This window comes from Saccoglossus kowalevskii, chromosome 6 (assembly GCF_978046115.1).
Source record: "Saccoglossus kowalevskii chromosome 6, keSacKowa6.1, whole genome shotgun sequence".
NCBI classification, from domain to species: domain Eukaryota; kingdom Metazoa; phylum Hemichordata; class Enteropneusta; family Harrimaniidae; genus Saccoglossus; species Saccoglossus kowalevskii.
Window position 1 is genome coordinate 36,449,978 of NC_140646.1, and position 15,087 is coordinate 36,465,064.

Genomic DNA, 15,087 nt, shown 5'->3' on the forward strand with positions numbered 1-15,087 from the left:
ATATAGCGTGTATCGTCATCACTTTATTGAAAGACATTACTCAGTGATTGAGCGTAGATGTAATTTTTTTCAACCAACACCATTCAGATGAGAAGGATGATTTAAAAAATGTATCTTATAATAAGCAAACGAAACGCGAAGTAAAATTATCAAATATATCTACGAATTGAGGTATTGCTCTTTTGTATTAATTTTGATCATTTTGCAAATGTTCACGCTAATATTTTCGTTACTCGTCGAGCGGGTCGTAAAATTTATTATGCGTATAATAATGGTCTGTTGTTGTTAGAAGGTATATCATGTAGTGATAATATTCATCTTCGATTGCTTTGTCAGAACACAGAATTCTTTTTTCTACTTATGTTTTTGACCTTGCACGCTGTCCTAATCTTTAAATCATGGTTACATAGTTGAAAAATTGAGCCACGGAGTTCGAGTTGGGTGAGTGAATGAGTGCATTTACGAGAGTTATGCTAGACTGTGTCAGTACATACGTTTTGTTCCAATAACTTTGCCATTTATGATATGATAGCAATTTATACGATTTTGTGAAATTGATTGAAAGATTATTTCACCAACTTGTTCCACTCACGTAACAATCTCGAGAAGCACATAACAAACCAGTCACCAATTTAGCTAAGCCATATTGCTATTTTTGTGTTCGTAACAATACAACAGTTACGGTAACTATATCAACCTATTTATGTAGTACATTCATAATCTACATCGGGAATTGTATGTTTGAACCCATTCAAGTCGTAGTGTGTTTCTGAAAGATTTGCTCTCAGTTCATTTATTTTATTTGGGACGCTGAGTTATTGCTTTTTAAGTTATGAATTTGTTTTTTTCATTCACTAGATAATTTATTCTTCTTCGTTAATGCCCGGCGTGTGGCGGATGTTATATTAACAAGCATTTTTAGCGATGGTCGAGTTCCGTGTCTATCAAAGGACACTATGCGTCATAGACTGATAAAATGTGGTAATATAATCACACATACAGAGAAACTAGCATGGATACCATGAACAAACTCATCGTTGTCTATTTTTGTTCATTTCCAACAAAAGCTTCCGAACAAATTGTAACAGTTTTGGTCAATTTACAAAATAATTCATTCTACCATGTCTGTGTAGATAGCTCTTCTGTAATATTTTTTAACTAATTAACCAGGGAATATATTAGTGAGGAACCGACATAGAAATTAAATAAAATGACCATAAATCGGCAGTTTCACAAATTACATGCTCCTGTAGATCAATATGGAAGTTTCTCACACAAAATTTGAATGAAGTGATTCTGGACACGTTTAAGTACCAGAATTCAGCAAATTTGAAGACTAATGTGTCCGCTAGTCAGCCATACATTTACTTGATAAATGGTAACGAAAGTCGGTGTTCATAAGTAAGTCATCATACATGGTCTTTTTTTTAATTTAAATATGATCGATCAAACCATGCCCCACACATTGCTCAGGAGGCACACACAAGTGGAGCTCAAATTGACAGTCACCGATTTCTTCGGAAACGGGGACTAAAATCACTTGTGCATTCGCTATCGAGAATGTTGTCTTTACCGTAAAAAATAGACGAGACATGAACAAATACACTTTGCCTAAGCTTTTTTTTTCAACACAGGATGCAATTACCGGATAGCATAATTACCGGATAAATCTTAATTGTGTCATCGATCAATTTAACTTATTGGATATTTGTAATTAAACATGGTTACAATGAATTAATTACTTTGAAGATGTATTAAATTGACAAGTTTTCACGTGTGGACTTCGACGACTGCATGACAGTATGGTTCGGCTGACATTCTCAACACTGCTCTGGACATTCTCCACATTCTCAGTGGTAAGACAACACTGTTTGTATTTGTCAGTGTTTGTAAACCACCCCTGGGCCGTGAATTGTCAATAACTATTATATCAATGTGTATTACCCCATCGGTGACAAAATGAAGCAACGTACTATGTTAATCCACTAATTTATTTTGTATCTATTATATACATCTAGATATACACAACCAGTCTGAAATCAGATGTTCAACGGGACGGTGATGTGGAATCCCCTGACCTCAGTAACTTGCCACCAATAATGGTGAGTGTGCGTTTTATTTTAAGTGCGATGGTAGAATGGGGATAAAACATTGCAATTTGTTGTTCTAATATAACCATTCATAAATATTCTAATTATATTTTTTTGTAAATATTGTAGATAAGTTTGAAATAAAAATCTCATAAATAAGTTGAAGTAGGTATTCTCATCAACAATATAATGGTGACGTAAAACGGTAATGCTTGTTAAAGGGTTAGTTCTTTTTGAAAGTTTCATAAAGTGTTAAAAATGCGTAGATTTAAAAATTATCTAATCATCTATAAAACAAAATATATGTGGGACAATATATATATGTGCAGCCTCCAATTGATCAAGTCTGTGGTATAAATATCGGTTAAAAAGAAATAATATTTAATACAGCTTTCTTGGATGTTGTCATTTGTATTGCGTTGTGGCAATTTTGAAACGATATATTTTTGTAATCGCTTAGACGTTCAATATTCAGATCTCGACCTCAAATATACGGTAATACAATACGTCCTATGTGTTCTATTTTCAGAGACGTTATAGTATACCGGATATAGGTTCTCCACAATGTAAGCGATCCATCATATTTATTTTTTAATTTATTCTTTATATTATTTATTACTACTTTGACTTCACTTTATTTGTGAACAAACTTCGGTTTATTTCATTGGTAACACGTGTTTTTAATATATATATATATATCAGTTAAACTTGAATGACGTATTTGTTTACCTGTTCAGATGATCCTGGTGTGTTCAGTCCTCGACCAGCAATGCAAATGATTGTATCTAGAAACTCTGAACTCATAGACGGTAAATACATAATACTCATAATATTCTTATTAAATTATTTTGATTACTAGGTGCACACGGCTAACTAGTGTAAATATTTAACATCACTATATATTAGCTGAGCAAAGGTTTCTAAAAAACGACAAGAACAAAAAGAACAACGACGTTTTGTTTTCTCTACTCTTAGACTGGTGACCATTATTATTGAAAATTCATCAAAATACATGAAACTGTAGCTCGGGTATCCCAAATATTTTCGCCGAACTTTCAGCTAGCAGTTCACAGCAAATACTTTCAATAAAATCCTGTGATTCAGCGTCCATATTTAAATATGTAAACTTCACTGGGTTACAACTCTTTACTTTCCTTTCGAAACATCTATACTACCCTCACACCCAAGTGTGTTGTTATTTGAGAAATCGCCCACTGATGTTGTTACTCCAGTAGTCCAATTATAAAACGAATTAATCTATTCAGGCCTAATATTACAAAAAACTCGTTTAAATACCGGAAATTACCACTAATTAAGAAAACGGGCGATTTACCCGAAATACATTAACATTGACAAATGCTGGAAATAGTGTGAAGTTAGTTTAGACTACGTCTAGTTTACGGAACTATAGAATATCACTAGGACGTGGTGTAATATCAGTTGATTTTGTTATAACTTTTTTTTTTAAATTTTCACAGCGGAAATCCCTGGGTTTCTTGAAGGTGATATGTATATCCCAGATGTTAAGGTAATTATTCATTCGTTGATATATATCACTTTTATCTCGACACATTATTTTAACAAATAGGATATGGCAAGTCGACTTTGCTAAATGTAAAATCAATAATTATTCCGCAAATAACTATAATCTTATTTGTTACATTCATAAGCAAAATGAAGTGCAAGACAAAAATGTATGCTGATGACTGTTTAATTCTGTTATTATGAAGACTATGAGTCTGAAATCTGATCTAGTCACCCCTGAGGATAGGTGTAAAGATTAGTTATTGCATTTCAAAATGTCACACATTTTTCACATTTGCATAAAATTGCTATCATCAAACTGTGAGATGTTGAATTGAATTATGGTCTGAAATGGAGCAAAGATTGTAAAACGACAGCAACTAAATGCAACAAATTTCATACGCCGCCGTGTACTGAAACATGACAAGCCAGATACTATCATACAAGTGTTTAATTCATTCGAAAATAGGTTCCTTTTTAAACGAGAGGCTTTGTTTTTATTCTTGTAGCGGTGACTCTTGACATGGAGTTTATATCCGTAAACCACGGGGAGCCCAGGAACTATAATCAACTGTAGTACGCAGTTTCTATGAGCGGGGGGGGGGGGGTATCGGCAGTTATCTCGTGTACGAAATAGACAAGGGATGAAGGCTCCAGCCAGCTCATATTTTTTAAACTAGAAAAAACAGACGAACAAAATGAAAAATAAAATCTAAAAAAATACCAGGTTGAAGAATATTAGTTGCTCCTTCAAATTTCGCCAAAGCCTTACTTACATTTTACCGATATCTACAGAATAAATCAAGAAAACTACACAAATTGACTCCATTTAGGAATTCCTAACGGTTTGCCCGAACGCACGGCACAGTTGGAGGCGTGGCCTGTACAGCATTTGTCAACAACCAATCACAAGACTGGTTACGAACCAGTTGAGCAAGGCTAACCGAGTCGTGACCTCGATGTGGTTCGTAACCGGTCGTACCTGCCGATACCCCCCCCCCCCCCGCTCATAGAGACTGTGTACTACAGTTGATTGTAGTTCCTGGGCTCCCTGTGCGTAAACATGATAGAAAGCCGTAAGAGTCAAACCAGATCTGCTTAATCATTTATTACCCATATTTGTAGATATTTGTGTAACGAAAACTAACCAAATAAATATGTAAACTTTCGGGGCATTCTATTCACCCACTACAGACTAAAAGATCAGTGATTGCCGATGAATCCAGACGTTGGCCAAATGCAGTGGTGCCATATGTCATTGACCCGGTTTATGGTGAGCTTAAATCGCAATTTCTTTTGTTGGCAACATGAATTACATATTAACAGTGTCCGTATTTTGCAAGCGTGGTATTGTCGCACTGGCCCAATTGGAATACGACGCGGCGCTTTAATTGGACGTATCTACTGTTTAAAACATCATCGTAACACTGTTATGAAATAGTCGTACTTGTAGATAGATAAAGACTGCAATATCCAACCGTAGACAAATCTAGCTGTATTCATCTAATTTCATTTTTTTTTTCATAAGACGGCGAGTCCGTGAGAAAAATCGAATTAGCGATGGAAGAATTTCATCACTACACGTGTCTGCGTTTTGTCAGACGAACTTACGAAGAACATTATCTTTATATCTTGCCTTTAGATGGGTAAGTTGTTTTTTTATTGTCTGAGACCATTTTATTCATTCGTCATTTGTTTTTAAATTATGTATTTGAGTGAGATGGTAGTGCACTGTACAGAGGTTCATATGAGGCAAAGATGTCTACTCTCAAACCTGAGACTTGGCTAAAAAAGCAAAGGTATTAGAACATCTTTAGCAAAATTAAAAACGTATTCAGAAAAAAACCTCAAAAAACAAACAAACTCCGAGTGGAAGACTTACATATCATAAACCTAGTGCAACTTATTGTTACCACATATGATTTAAGATATAATTTTATAGAACACTCACAAAAAACAAACGAACCTGCATCTATAATTTGATTGTTTTGCGTCAAAGCATAGACCCTCCAGTAGAGGGATACGAAACTGCCGGCAAACATCAAAGGAAATTACAAGACAGGATGTACGAGCTACTTTTGCATAAATTAGTTTTGTCCCGCTATGCTCCAACGTAGATAACTTACTGGAGGGTCTATGGTCAAAGACGGTGTCTATAGCGACGAACCTAGTAATAGGATTGTCTGTGGGGGGGGGGGGCGCAATTCATACGTACAATCATACAGAAACCAGTGCGAATCCACAGCGAGTTAATATGTTAACGTCTCTTTCAGATGTTGGTCTGGCTTCGGTTACGGTGCATATGCGGGGCAGAAAATATCTCTCGGCAACGGCTGCGTGGCATTCACCGTTATACTGCATGAGTTGATGCACGCACTGGGATTTATTCATGAACAAAATCGTAACGACAGAGATAACTATGTATATATTCTAAGACAGAATATATCTCCCAGTAAGTAATAGATATGATATATATCAGGGACAATCCAAAGATTACTTTCATGATAAATCATTAAATGTCGGAATGAGTTTATTATCTGCTGGATAATGTATGCAAGTTTTAACGCATTGACAATGCTGTATTTACTAACGATTTACATATACATTTATAAATTGTCAAACAACATCAGATTTGTCAAACCGGTGTAGTCATTTGAAATGAATCTAGAGTTTCATAAACTAATTTGATTTCCGTTTAATCCAATATATCCGTTCCACAGATTCAAAAGAATACTAATTTACATAACACTAGTTTATCTAATTTGTGATGACGTCACGGTATTCAAGACATCCGTTTGTAGAACGTTTGTCACATTTGCATGTTGCTCATTTCAATTGAGGAATACATGTATGTTGTAATTTTTAAACCAACAAAATATTTTACCTTTTAGAGTGTGCATTGCTGGCAATATTATTATTGTTTGAGTCAATTCAATCCATAATCATTAAACATGCTCCGATAAATGCCCACTAGACATGAATGAAACTTACGTGCGCGAACAAGTAGAGTTCGGAAGAATTAGAAATGTTGACTCACGTGTATTACGAGATTGCCATGGTGTGAGAAGTACAATCTACTTCTATGGACCAATCACATTGGGGATTTTTATACTTATTTAGTAGATGGAGATTCTTCCGGTATTGCTTTGATGTAGATGTATATAGATATCGGAATCACACTAAAACATCGGGTTTACGAGTTAAGGTTTATAATATAATATTTTGCTTTTAATAGATTTTGTGAGCCAATTTGAAAAAACACTGGATAAAGTGTTAACACATGGAACCCCGTACGATTACGACTCTATCATGCACTACCACAGGACAGCTTTCACCAAGGACGGACAACCCACAGTAATCGCTGTTGATGATTATCACAAAGAACTTGGAACAGCGACCACGTTCACAAAATGGGATTTCGTGGAAATAAACGCCGCCTACAAATGTGGTATGGTGAATTTTGTAATGTTTGATGATGATGTTGATGATGATGATGCTGCTGCTGCGCTGCTGATGATGATGATGATCTAAATTTTCCTTTTTTGTAGGTTATGATTTGAATGTCTGGTACGAGAACCAGAAAGGTATGTTTTTATTATTTCACCTTCACATATTTTTTCCGTATTTCCGTCATGACTACTGTGACGAACCATTGTAAAATAAATTGAAGTTGTCTCTAATAGGAATACGTAAAATAGAATTTCATATCGTTACCATGACAACATAGAATAACAGTTAATAATTGTTTCTTGCCACAGAATGCAATTATGACACAAATACAGATCGACCTGGACATGACATGAACGATGGCGCCATGAATAAGGTGTCCAACGTCGCAGAGTGTTGCAATTCATGTATGAACACTCCAAATTGCAAATCGTTTTCGTTTGACAAGCGACCAGGAAGCTCATATGGCAGTTGTTGGCTGAAAAACGACTGGGCACCAGCATGGAGCAACGACTGCTGTGACTCTGGAATAATATGGCCATGGCCAGAAGAAGGTATTTCATCTTGAGTGGGGTTGATTTTTGCCAGTCACTGACTTATATTTTATTGATACGCACTTGGTGTAAAATATGATTAGGCCCGGAAGTCTTGTACCATTCGCACCATGTGTTGTCAATGGATAGAAGATATGATTTGGGTTTACAATGACGGAATTTCAACGAACATCGCCCTCTAGTGGCTAATTACTTTAGATCTGTCATCCGACAAGGTTTTGTGTTGAAATGAATTATTCAAGGTGTGAAAGATTTACTTTAAACAATGGTTCGTTTGAATCCGGGTAAAAAAATAGAATCAGTGTAATACTGCGTTTGTTATTATTGATTTTCAGATGAAATTGATGAAAGCGAGACTGTGGATGAAAGTAAGTACTACCCTACCCCAAATACTTTAGTGTTTAACAAAGTATTATGAAATTATGAACATCTGTGTAAGTTGCACGTATATTGTTTTTAAATAAGTGAAATAAATTGATATTATCTTTTTTTGCAAAGTTTGCGAGGATAAACACGACAGTTGTAAGGCATGGGCTGCTAAAGGTGAATGTGAGAAAAACTCTGAATGGATGCTTCCTAACTGTCAGAAGTCGTGCGCACAGTGTACAGGTAAGATCATTATCCCTCAAACTCTCGCGTAATATCTAGTGACTAGTACGTTATGTCCACAATTACTCGTATATATTAGATAGGAATATCGAATACAGCTTTCAGATTTTCATTTTTCGCATTGACCTCTGTCATGTGTTCAATAGGTACTGGCATTTGTCTTGCGTTATCTAGGCATTCGTGATTTTACGTATTATACGGTGTTTACTGTCTCCCAACATATATATTGACAGAATACAGACTTTGCTCGAATACATACCAGGTTATTTAGATTGCTAATATATATTGTGGTTTGATATGTTGTCTCGGGGAGGGGGGGGGATTTCACTACCGATTACATATATTACTCAACGTGTGAAGTGTGACTACAAATCCGTAGTCAGGGCTGTGTTGCGCCTGTGTTTTGTTTTACGCAATGTGTTGAGTTTCTCATCTAATTAATCATCACTCTCTGTCATTCACACTACAATGATTTGTCATGACCGTGCTTATATGATTAAATTTCGTTTACTAGTAATTCATTGCATATTTGGAATGGGGTTAAAAATAGCAGACAATCGCATAGCAAAGGATGGTTTTACTCTTATTTTGTATTGACTGATATAAGAAAGTAATACAAACACGTTTTGGGTAGCCCGCCTGATTTGGTAACTACATTGCTTATTATTATGTTTCAGACGGAGGGGACGTCGTCGAAGAGCGTAAGTGATTTTACGCACTTTGTTATGTTCTTTTGTAAATATCATCAATGTAATCTAGGAAATATGAAATGTTTCTCAAAATATTATTATGAGATTGGAATAATATTATTTATTCTTTGTGACATTGGAGGAAAATATTTCATACATTCTACTGAATTTATCTCTTTTTGCAAAGTTTGCGAGGATAAACACGACAGTTGTAAGGCATGGGCTGCTAAAGGTGAATGTGAGAAAAACTCTGAATGGATGCTTCCTAACTGTCAGAAGTCGTGCGCACAGTGTACAGGTAAGGATGAGAGGACATCTCTAATTTGACACTTACATACAAACAGAAAGATGGTGGCGAGTCCAGTTCAGTAAATGTTGTACTGCAAACACCGTTTTCGTTTAGTTTATTTTGAGGAATTCCTAACAAAATATTATAGTGTTGCAGTATACAAACAATAAGTACGATAAGCAGAACTTGTTCTTGCCAATTGAAGAGACTTGATAAGATGTCTGTATATTATGGTTCCTATATTATTTTGATATCGGTGATATTACCCATAATACCATTTAACAATAGTTGAAGTTAAGGATGATCAATGGGTCATAGACCACATATTTCATCAGCGTGAAATACAACAGTATATATAAACTGTTAAATGACTTTCATAAACAGCGCCACCAAGAGTAGATGCTAAGTCAAGTAGTACTTCTTATTCTTTTTACTTCAATGAACTGACAATGTATCATGTCATAAATGGTTATTTATTTGATAGGCCCTGAAACCTGCATTGACAACAACGAGAGATGTAGATTTTGGGCATCTATTGGCGAATGTGATATAAATCCTGATTATATGCTGGTACACTGCGCAAAGAGTTGTAAGCAATGCTCGTCGGATGAAGGTAAGAACATGCATTATATGAATCTGTAATAGACTATTTACATTATTTTATCACGTGGCAGACATTGTTACATTGTGAATATAAAATGGTAGCGATGGTAGTCGCGCCGCGTCATGGTCGCTATGCAACGTAAACAACGCGCCAATCAGATCGCCGGATTCACGATTTATATTCTCTGTATAAATTGAGAGAAGTTAGTTAGAATATGGCTTTGTCAGCTAATCTTGATTGACAGGAGATCGTCAAGTAAACACACATGATTGATTAATCTAATGCAACATTTTATTATTGGAGGGCGCATAGTCATGTTCGAAGCCGGTTACAAAATGACACGCCCTTTATACATGCTGTTGAAGTCACGAGCACGGACTTTTATAACCTATACAAATTACTTTGTATAAATTATTTACATGATATTCGAATTCGCGCTGCGCGATGACCACTGCATACATTTTCTTGGAAATGCGTCTGGTGACGTCATGTTTTATATTTGTTCGTATACTTCGTTCATGGTTATGGCATGAAATATTACATTGCAATTATGTTTACGGGCATTTGTATTTTATTCTTTTCCAAATAGAATTTGATGATCTATGTTACTTCCGGTACAGTGAAAACACAAACATACCGTACAATGACATCAATACCACCCCTGATGCAGACGTTATAGATACACTTGGTTGTTGCCAACACTGCAAGACTACCCCAACATGCAAAGCGTTTTCGTTCGACAAGTCACGGTCGGCGTGCTGGCTGAAGAGCGCTTCTGACGGTGCATATACAAAAGACAATTTTTCCACCGGTGTTTTAATTTAAAGCGTTCAAGTTATCGCTCATTGTCTTTTATGTGGGTCGTATGGTTTGTTTTTGAGGTTTTGAAGGACAATGTTTAAAATGTATTAATCTTTTTTGCATAATAACTTTTATTCGATACTTGAGGCCCTACTATACCACGAGAACTATACCACGCATGCGTATTTCAGTATTTCAGTGTTTCATCGAATAAATACTTAGATGTGTGTTACAAGAACAGCGAAATTGCATGATCTCTTCCATATTGCACCTTTAAATGTAAGGTTTGACAATAAGTAATAAACATATTCAGACATGTAACAAACTAATACTAGTATCTCATTTATTGTCTGAGATTATGTTGGTGTGCTGAACACACAAACAAACAAACAAACGGATAGATATTTGAAGATAATTTGCATAATTAATGACACATTTCTCAGTTGCTATGGCACCAATCGTGACAATATTTTTCCTAATATATTTAAATTAGCAAATAACGGACAAAACGATACGAACGAAAACATTGCTGAAATTGATAAAATTATCTGTTAAATGTTTTTTGATAAAGGATTACCAAGAATCCATCGTGTTATCAAAAGTGCTCTCTAACATTGATATGATAAATATTGTTAACCGCGTTTCGCAGTATAGCGGGTAACTATTGTCTGTACGAGATGGCAAACAGACGGGTATGGTATGTGGGGTCATGTGACATGGGGTATTTAAGTGGAGGGCAGAAGGTTGAATGTCAATCTAGGCCAGTCTCGCTACAGTGCAGTTTTCGGCGGTTTCCTTTTTTAGTCACACTTTGTTCATTCCTGTGCTTCTCGTGTGAATCATCATGAATCAGGCGGTGCGGCACTATCAGCCCAGCAGTAAAACTTTAACATCACGTCTATGTTTTTTTCAAGTGCAAGTAGAAAAGACGATTGATAGAACTAGCAGATCCAGTAGTGTCGGGAATGCACGACAACGTTCACTTCGGTTAGTCGATTGGGAAGACCTTGGACGAGATGTCAAAACATACAAGACGTATAAATATTATAAATATTTATAAATTTCAAAAGTCTTAATAATATGGGGGAATCGCATAACCATTGTTTCCATAGAAACACGTCACAAATGTTTTTCTGTTTATCACATAGTTGTTAAATTTTTTTACTAACAAAATATTAAGAATTTATAGTGTTGAAATTCAATCTTGTCAATTTGCCAGATCAACCTACAAGTTCGATGTTATGTCTCCCTCTACCGCAAAATTTCGAATAAATTTCCATCATCACCGCCAGAGGGCACAGTAGTGACTGTGACGTGAACCTTGACTTGGTTGACGCCACAGATCCGCACCCAAACGTTGGATCATCATGATATCAGGGTTTACTTGGTTGACAAGACGATATAGATAGAATTACTTCAACTGGGATGTACGTTTCACCTGCGTGCGCATGTAACTACAACACTGATTAATTCTAAAGGTCAACAAAACAGGAAACATAAATTACTGTGTGTTTTATTTTTCTTTCACTTCCGGGTATAGTTTGTGTCCCGGCCTTCTCAGTGGATTGCACGTATGTCAGAGGTGAGTATTGGTCGTGTATGAATTTGAAAGAATGCACAGAAGATATCGTATACTATAATTGCTTTTGATATGACCACCTACATATGTTGGGTACCCTTGTTCATTCAAGATAGTTCACAGGAATATCCGATGGCATGCAGTGGGATGGACATGGTGTACTAGCCTTGAAATGGGGTTATTGTAATCGAAACGAAACGAAATTGAACGAGATGACACACATAATGAAAAATGAACTGTAATCAGAGAAAATGGGTTTTATATGCACAATATTTACAAAATCTTTGCCGAAAATAACAATATTTTAGTAAATGGCTTGTTTTGCTAATTATAGATAATCAGAAATCTGTAATCAGCGAAACAAGTTTCCTACACCTACATGTACAGAATTCACAATTGCTGAACAAAACTTGGCCAGTATGAATACCTTTCAATCGTGTATATAACTTTATAAAACATTTGCCGAAAATAACAGGATTTTAATTAGTAAATGGTTTGTTTCGCTAATTACAGATAATCGGAAATCTGGTTACTGGTTACAAAATATTGTTATTTTTGGCAAATATTTTGTAAATATTGTGCATATAAAACCCATTTTCTCTAATTACAGTTTATTTTTTATCATGTTTGTCATCCTGTTTCATTTCATTTCATTTTGTTTTGTTTCTTCGATTACAATAAGCCTTGAAATGGTATATATACCCTCGAATCCTTGTGCACAAGTTCATTCATTCTACGGTAACCTTTAGGCCAATCTAATGATATATCACATTGCAATTCAATTACCAAGGTTGCAATAATATCATCTTTAGAGAAACAAGTAATAATAATATGAGGTTATCACGAGGATACCTCAAAGTATGCACAAAGACAGTACAGTGGGAGATCGACCAACGTGCATCAAAGGTCTATGGGACAGCGTACTGTCTGAGTGCATATTTTGAGGTATCCTTATAATAACCTTATTATTATACATCTTTTCCTACCAAGAATACATCATAGGAATGCCAAAATTCAAAACGTTTGGAACAGATTTAGCGAACTTCTTTGTGTGAGGTCCAGTCAAACCCTGGTGGTAGCCATGTTTGTTTTTGTTTTTAGAGGAAGCTTACGCGCGTAATCGTTTCATATTTGGAATTCGCATTTCCTAAAATGGTAGGATGAAAATACCCAGTGCAATACAGGACAATTACGACTCGCTGTAACTTGTAGCATTTTAGTGACAGATGTATAATAATAGTTTATAATTTTATTATTTTGAACTTTGGGTAAGGAAATGGAGATATTTGGTAGAATTTGTTTCAAGGGTTTGTTTTTTCTGTACATTTTAATTTTTTTGAGTGTGCCAACAATTTTCCCTGCAACTTTTTTGCATGCATTTTTTTTTCTTGGTGTCTAGCTTTAATACATTTGTTTTTTTAAAACAAAATTTTCGGCCACTCACTATGATTTTAAATGTTCGAACCTTAAATGAAAGTAACAGTTATGCAAATTAAATACTGTCACATTTTAAGTACCTACAATATACTAAAATTAAACTGATGGAATATAATTTTAAATAGATTTAAGTCATAGTAGTTTATTGAAGTTATATTGGTATTGACATTTCAATAGTTACACCAACTTGATTAGCTTAGTATTTACCATGGCATGGTCGGCAACAATTATTGTGTCCTGACCAACAGATTCACTTGGATGCAAAATATGAGTCAAGTGAATCAGTCATCTAGAGTGCAATAACTATTGCCAACCAAGTCAGACTAGATATAAACTATATTAATAAGTACACTATCATGTTTGCTTTATTAGAAGTGCATATAAATAAAAAATTATGGAATTATTATGGAATAATTTACTACAGTTTACTCAAGTGCATTTTTCCATGTTTTAATAAAATACAAATCATTCAGTAGATGTGTTTCTATGGAAATTTATAATAGGGCAAATATGGTATATTGTTTTAATTTTAGAGAATATTTGATATTATATAAAATATGTAACCCATAATCATATGGATCAAAATCTAATTCTCATAATCATGATATGGAACAAAATCTTATACTCATAATCATGATATGGATCAAAATCTAATACTCATAATCATGATATGGATCAAAATCTAATACTCATAATCATGATATGGATCAAAATCTAATTCTCATAATCATGATATGGAACAAAATCTTACCCTCATAATCATGATATGGATCAAAATCTAATTCTCATAACCATGATATGGAACAAAATCTTATACTCATAATCATGATATGGATCAAAATCTAATTCTCATAATCATGATATGGAACAAAATCTTATACTCATAATCATGATATGGATCAAAATCTAATACTCATAATCATGATATGGATCAAAATCTAATTCTCATAATCATGATATGGAACAAAATCTTATACTCATAATCATGATATGGATCAAAATCTAATTCTCATAATCATGATATCGAACAAAATCTTATACTCATAATCATGATATGGATCGAAATCTAATTCTCATAATCATGATATCGAACAAAATCTTATACTCATAATTCTCATAATCATGACATGGAACAAAATATTACCCTCATAATCATGATATGGATCAAAATCTTACCTTAATAATGTTGGTATGGATTAAAATCTAATCATATTAATCATGATATGGTTCAAAATCTTACCCTCATAATGTTAGTATGGATCAAAATCTAATGCTCATAATCATCATATGAATTAAAATCAAATACTTATAATCATGATATGAATCAAAATCTAATACTTATAATCATGATATGAATCAAAATCTAATACTCATTATCATCATATGAATCAAAATCTAATACTTGTAATCATGATATGAATCAAAATATAATACTCATAATCATGATATGAATCAAAATCTAAT

The 15,087-nt window shown here is 34.5% G+C and overlaps 2 protein-coding genes and 1 long non-coding RNA gene across 3 annotated transcripts in view; all 3 read left to right on the plus strand.

Moving 5' to 3' along the window:
• Positions 1-1,791: 1,791 nt before the first annotated feature.
• LOC146742750 (uncharacterized) lies at positions 1,792-2,685 on the plus strand. Its single transcript, XR_014929745.1, has 3 exons — positions 1,792-1,856; positions 2,019-2,102; positions 2,620-2,685. It is a non-coding gene; the product is annotated as an uncharacterized LOC146742750 (long non-coding RNA).
• Positions 2,686-2,833: 148 nt separating this feature from the next.
• Positions 2,834-10,932, plus strand: LOC100369924 (zinc metalloproteinase nas-13-like). The gene is made up of 14 exons (XM_085500869.1): positions 2,834-2,899; positions 3,569-3,618; positions 4,809-4,887; positions 5,143-5,260; positions 5,888-6,066; positions 6,850-7,062; positions 7,163-7,198; positions 7,373-7,615; positions 7,951-7,983; positions 8,114-8,224; positions 8,902-8,925; positions 9,101-9,211; positions 9,687-9,815; positions 10,396-10,932. The coding sequence occupies exons 1-14, from the start codon at positions 2,860-2,862 to the stop codon at positions 10,629-10,631; spliced, it is 1,602 nt and encodes a 533-aa protein (XP_085356995.1). The 5' UTR covers positions 2,834-2,859; the 3' UTR covers positions 10,632-10,932.
• A 994-nt stretch (positions 10,933-11,926) lies between these two features.
• LOC100369774 (copine-3-like) overlaps positions 11,927-15,087 on the plus strand; it is a 52,429-nt gene continuing 49,268 nt past the window's right edge. Inside the window, exon 1 of the mRNA XM_085500478.1 lies at positions 11,927-12,189. The gene's annotated coding sequence lies outside the window, so the exon portion shown is untranslated. The remainder of the gene's footprint in view (positions 12,190-15,087) is intronic.

Excerpts from the sequence above, each read along its gene's own strand:
- LOC100369924 (XM_085500869.1), top strand. The coding sequence starts at position 2,860 with ATGCAAATGATTGTATCTAGAAACTCTGAACTCATAGACG. Across the intron at positions 2,900-3,568 it reads AAACTCTGAACTCATAGACG|CGGAAATCCCTGGGTTTCTT; the intron begins GTAAATACATAA and ends AAATTTTCACAG. Across the intron at positions 6,067-6,849 it reads AAGACAGAATATATCTCCCA|ATTTTGTGAGCCAATTTGAA; the intron begins GTAAGTAATAGA and ends TGCTTTTAATAG.